General features: G+C 39.0%; 1 protein-coding gene across 2 annotated transcripts; it reads right to left on the bottom strand.

Annotated features, from left to right (window-relative positions):
• Positions 1-67: 67 nt before the first annotated feature.
• Balat (Beta-alanine transporter) lies at positions 68-6,359 on the bottom strand. Of its 2 annotated transcripts, none has more exons than XM_066394546.1 (7): positions 6,015-6,359; positions 4,262-4,454; positions 3,839-4,212; positions 3,649-3,783; positions 2,365-2,717; positions 2,122-2,300; positions 68-345 (listed from the first exon to the last, which is right to left on the bottom strand). In XM_066394546.1, exons 1-7 carry the CDS (start codon positions 6,212-6,214, stop codon positions 136-138), a joined length of 1,644 nt encoding a protein of 547 aa, XP_066250643.1. In that variant the 5' UTR covers positions 6,215-6,359; the 3' UTR covers positions 68-135. The 2 variants fall into 2 exon arrangements, with proteins under 2 accessions (XP_066250643.1, XP_066250645.1); XM_066394548.1 differs by having other exon boundaries at positions 2,365-2,564.
• Between the last annotated feature and the right edge of the window lie 3 nt (positions 6,360-6,362).

The raw sequence follows: 6,362 nt of genomic DNA, 5'->3' as shown, positions 1-6,362 counted from the left end.
TCGAAAAGTTCATTACTTACCTCTGACACATCCGAGGAGAGGGAGCAACAAACTCAGACCTCTGAAGTACTCAGAACTGTGACTTTATTCGACATCTGAAACGTAAAACCTCAAACTTACATTTAAAAGAAAACCTCAAACGCGACCCTCATTCTTACGCGGACCAGACTCGCCCCTTCGGGGCGGAACACAGCAAGCGCAGAAGTCCAGTTTGGTCTTCTCGGCGTCATCAAGGGTTTGAGGCAAATGCTCGTTCAGGGTTTCGGGTAGGAGCAACGAACAGGCACCCCCTATGACTAGCAAAGCGCCCATAACGATCAGGGGTAAGGTCAACATGTCTGAACCCTGAAAACGGTTGTTTGAGGTTAAGTTTTAGCAATCAGATCTAGTCAAAAATCAGACTAGACTTGAAATCAAATTAGTGTAATCAAATCGCGAAGAATTGCGTAATGTTTTAATTAAATAACACATACAAGATACAGGATGATTTTAAGTTGATACTTTTCTTTAACTGAAGAAATCAATAAAACATAGAACATTTTAAATCAATTTTTCAAAAAACTTAAAAATAAGAAAATTACATCAAAATGCATTATTCAATAATTTAAAAATAATCCAACGATATTGTAAAGAAAAATTTTAAAATCTGAGTTAAACTTATTTACCAATGTATAAATTGAAACATTTAAGTGCAAAACATTAAAAACAACTGGCAATAACAAGACACAAAAAAACATACAAAAGATAAGGAACTCGCATTTAAAAATTTTGCTTTACAATATCATTGGATTATGTTTAAATTATTGAATAATGCATTTTGATGTAATTTTCTTATTTTTAAGTTTCTTGAAAAAATCTATTTGAAAATGTTATTTGTTTTATTGACTTTTATACGCAATTTAAAAAAAAAACATCAACTTAGGAATCACCTTGTATAAATCTGGACTAGTTAAACTAGTCATAAATCAGATTAATAATCAAGGTAAAGAGACTTTTGATGATGAACAATTTTCTAACTTTTTCGAATAAAAATGAAACAAAAATAGTCACATTGAGGAAGTCATAAAACTGAAAGTAATTTTAAGGTCAGATGACTATGAAACAGAACGGCCTAAAATGTTGTTAACCTTGAAAGTAAAAATAGTGGAGAAGAAAGTATCAAAATAAAGTCCGCTCGGGCAATTTTCGATTTATAGGAGTATAATTTAAATGAAAAATTTGTTTACTTCAATGTCGCTAGAGCACCAAAATCTCGGAGGATCCTGTATATCATTATTTCAGGATTACTCAAAATAAAAATTCTTATATACATATGTATGTCTTTCTCGGATTGCGAATAATTTAAGAGCCTAAACAAAATATGACTAAGGAAGAGGCTACCAACTTCACTACGTCCAAAATGAGGGAAAATTCGATTTTAGTCCAATAACTTCGTTATTGCTGGAAATAAATCCCTACTGTGACACTCCATTTCTTTGAAATTGACCTTTCGTAATCGAATAAAAATTACATTATCTATGTAGCACTTACCTGATGGAAACAAATTTCTTCTATTAAAGAAATTTCTGAAAAAAAGACGTTTGAAATTAGCTTACAATATGCGAATTGTTCGAACCGGAATCAAATCATGTTGGAATTTATATCTAGACTCGACTAATATCAGGCACAAAGAGATAAAGAACAGGGAAATCGACAATAAAATCGCAACAGAGCCGAATGGAAACTCGCGGCAATCTCTCGAAAAATATTTCGCCTCTCCCGGAATGGGAATATTTCTATTCGAGACATCTGGAGCATGAAATTCTATTGCATGCCCAGTTAAGGAAAATTGCGGGATAAATGAAGCGAAGTCCGTTGTTTACGCTCGCACTTCGGAAAGCGATCCTCGAGATTTGATAAATCAGAAAATGCCCATAAATTATTCTAGACCAAATGGTCGATAAGGGAGCGAATAAATTACATCCATCAGCCCCTGTCCGGGTTCTACGATTTCGAAGTCTTCGAGACTCTTATAATGTACTTTCGTCAATAAGTTAAGTGCCGGAGCAACTCATAAAGTGCAGGCTCGATGCTGCATCAAGGAATAATCGCTTCCACAATGAAGGAAAATGCAATTCTTACCAAATAGTTGACCAGAGGGATGAATATAGGCCCCAGCATTCCCACCACTGAGCTCAGAGACATCCCCAATCCCCGCACCACTGTGGGGTACAACTCAGAGGCCATCAAGGGCAGTACTACAAACGCGGATGAAATCCCCATTTTTCCCACGCAATACAACGCCAACGTTATCACATAATCTATAAAAAATAAAATCCACACAAAATTATTACTTAATTTTATCCCCTTATACTATCTACATACTATTTTGTACGAGGAATGTGGCCAAACACGAGGATCCCCCCACAACCATGCTGACGCACAAAGTCCATCTCCTGCCCAGTCTTTCCATGGCCGGCCATAGGAACAAGTATGTGGGCAGTTCCACTGCTCCCGCCAGAAAAAAGTTGAGGTATTCATCGCCCCCTAATGCAGGGGCGTAGTACGACAACCCCACGTAGACACTGGTGTTTGTGAACCACAGAAAAGTGATGATGATGGTTTTGCAGCGCAGATTGGGGCTTTTGAAGAGGTGACGAATACCGAAGGTTTTAAGGGGTTCTGGGGAAGCTTTACACTTGGGGAGCAGGTTTTTGGGCGGAGATCTTCCATTTACCCTGTAGAATTTGAAAGGTGTTTTTAAAACAAGGAATTTTTGTGATTAATAAAGAGAGGAGGAGGAAAATATGAGGAATAAAATGGATTCTGGGGGTTGACGTCAAAATCTTCTATTACAGTCGTCAATATCAGTTCATGCTCAGGAAACACACGTAAATGTAACGTCTTTTCCCGGGAACATTACCCCCCTCCCGAGATTCAAGACTTACAACCCAAATGTCCGAGGGAAGGGGTTTCAGGGAACAGCGGAAAGTAACGCTTTTTTACGATTGGATTTAGCTGTAGCGTTAGCGTAAAACGGTCTTCTACTAGAAAGCTAGATTTTTAATCTTTCAATTTTTTTAAATGTTTATTCTGAAATCGAAATCGTAGTCCACAAATGCTGAACATTTTTACGCAAAACCTGCTGTCATTTGAAGTTAAAAAAAGCACCCGTCAGTCGGCTCTGTGGCACGAAAATAGCTACTATTAACCGATGAGAAATCGGCGACAATAATTATTCAGATTCTGCTCGTTTTCCACTTTCCATGCTCTAATATTAGCGGAGAGGAGCTTTCGCTGACGCCATCGGAAACTGAAAACAAAGCACTTCAGCTTCTGACAAATTATGCATGCGGAATCTGTCTAAAAAGCAAATAAACCGAATGTAACTGCTACAGGATGTTTTGTTTGCGAAAACTTTCCATAAACCGATGCTTGGGTATTCAGTTTTAAATGCTGTTTACTATCTTTAATCCGAATGTAACTGTATAGTTTTATAGGAGATTCCTCGGGGGATCTTGACATATAATTTTCCATGGACATGTGTCTGAAAAGTTTTGAGGAAAATAATCACATTTGAAGCTAATTTATCAACTTTGGAGTGTTGCAGACTCCGAATTAAATTCAAACTTTTCTAATCAGAGCACTAAGGACGTGAACGAGATTTACCTGGCAATTTTTTCCAGTATTTCCCTGGCTTCCGCGATTCTGCCTTGGGCCAACAACCATCGAGGGCTCTCAGGCAAGACTGGCCACGTGAAGAAGAGCGCGAGGAAGGGGGCTGCAGTGGCCAAGGCCATCCACCTATTAAACCCTCAAGTACCCTTAAACACTAAGGGATATAAATAAATACGCATACCTCCAGCTACGCACTGCATAGACTACTAAAGCCAAGCCCACTAGAGATACTGAGTAAGCGATGTTAATGAGGACAGTTACCATGGTACGCTCCTTGGGACCCACCAACTCTACGGCCAAGACGTAGGGTGTGCCCAAGATGGCCGGCACAGTGAACCCCACCCCGACCCTCATGAGGACCCACACGAGGAAGCTGTCAGCTAAGGCAGTTGCTACCCCAAAGAGGCACTGGACAATGAGATAGATGAAGAAGGCCGGTTTGCGACCTAGGCCATCTTGGACATAGCCAAAAATGTAATTGCCTATGAGGCCGCTGCAACCGAAGAGGATGAGGGCGAGAGTGGACGAGAAGGATTTTGTGCAGACCAAGTTCCACTGAAGACTTAGAAAATAGAGCTTGAAGTTAGGGCAAATCTGGCCTCACCTCACTGATAATTGAGTCCCTAGTTTCCTCCACTAGAAAGGTCCAACCGTTCCTACATGCCACAGTTTCAAGGCTAGTTTTTGTCAGGTTTGCTCTTTCCAGTTGGTCTGAACCCAATGAATCATAAGGCAAATCATACATCAGACAATCGCTGAAGCGGGATTTGTTATCCAGGGAGGTTTCGATGGGAATGCTGTAAGGGATAGATTTCTTAAACGTTAAAACTGCCCCTGGACCGTTTACCTGGCAGACGAAGATGGATGAGGTGGAGCTCGAAGGAAAATGATTTAAACTACTACATGAGCGGAACTATTATCGCGAGGGTTTTAGAGTGCAAATCGGCCAAAGATAAGGATGAAAAATGATGTTGTATTTATTATTAAAATTTGAAGGGAGGCTTTTTATCATCAAACATTGGAATTTTTATTTCCGAAAAGAAATACAGTCATGAGCCCTCAATTAATATTGAACAATGGACGAAATAATAATAGAACTGGACACATTAAACAATTTCGAGTACGTCGGTCCAATAATAAAAGGGGGCAATTTAACTAAAACCCCAATGAAAAAAAACAAAACATTGAGTATTGAGCGCACCTGGGACATGCAAAATGGTCCGATTTTAACCATATCACTAATTGAGACACATCTTGTCGGAGATAAGCTCTATATCAAGTAGTAAGATACGAGTTGGGAATACGATAATGCAAATTCCAATATTCCAATGGGGTTTGAATCTTGAATATCCTCGGGATGGCCTCCTAGGTACGTGCTTGATTTGTAGCTTAAGAGCTAATTTTCGTGATTACAGTGCGGAAATTTCAGAGAAACATTTAGGTAAGTGGATTGGAGGAGTGTGGGTCTAAACAGCAGACACTCCAAGAATTTCCAATTAGCACAATACCGTGCCCGGCACGACTATCATTTCATAAAAACCGAGAACAGGACTGCCAAAATATCCTGTAGAATTTAAGGTCACATTTTTTTGAAATGCATTAAAATAACATTTTAAAGATATTTTTGTGTCCAATAGGATACTAACTCTGGATAACTCAATTGAGATCCTGAAGCTTTGGAAATGCCATTTGAGGCATCTTCATTTAAGAGCACTTAAAACTCGCTAAAATAGGTGACAAAGGGAATGTACAGCTCCTTTGAAGCAATCAATTTTAGGCATTTTTAAGCAAGGCTAGATAAGCTACAGGAACGTATTGAGAGTTATTACCAGAGCAAAGGTAAAAATAATTACCGAAGAGTGCGTAAATAATGTTACGTCAATGGCGGATTTTCGAGAGAACATTTAAAGGGCAGACATCTAAGTTTAATACTACTGTTTTTCTACTGTAAAAATATGAGGGTATTTAAATACATTATAACACTTCTAATGAGGGCCACTAGCACGACATTTTCTGGCATTATAAAACTAAAAACATATCAAGAACCATTCTCCATCATCCAATTCGGAGATAATAACAGCGTATTGTGTTCGGAAACAATGCTGCAAAAATCGGATTTGTTGTTTTATTGGTTGGAAAATAATATTTTATTCCGGTATGTCCCATCTGACCGTTTCCTGCGATACGGATAGCGGCTCAAACAACATTTCCAGATTATTGTTTACATTGCCGAAGCCAAACAAAGCTCCCAATCCATGATATTTTATATACGTGACAACGATAATTTTAAAAATGTCATGTGTAATATCAATATTAGCGCAAAATCTACTCTCCCTCCCCCCTACAATGTTGCTTACCTAAAATTCTTTATGACCTCCTCGTGAACGTTGGGAATAGAGGGCAGCCTGCACCAATGCTCCGGAACCCGGGCCATGAATAGCTGATTATAGGCGTGGAACCCACATGGAAAAACCGCTGGAAACAAAACGAACCATAGTACCAGCTTTTGATACTTGCCAAACTCCCCAATATGTGGCAAAAGCTCGTCGAAATCCATGTTGGTTGTTAGGGCACTTGCCGAAGCACTGAGCCATCGATGAAATTTAATTCGTTAATTGGGTCCGTTTAATCAATTAATCCTTCTGATTTAAGACCCGGAAAGGGTTTATTGAATTAAGGGGGACAGAGTCAAAAATCTGAAAACT

This window comes from Euwallacea similis, chromosome 10, assembly GCF_039881205.1.
Source record: "Euwallacea similis isolate ESF13 chromosome 10, ESF131.1, whole genome shotgun sequence".
NCBI classification, from domain to species: Eukaryota; Metazoa; Arthropoda; class Insecta; order Coleoptera; family Curculionidae; genus Euwallacea; species Euwallacea similis.
This window is presented reverse-complemented; position numbering and strand designations above follow the sequence as displayed.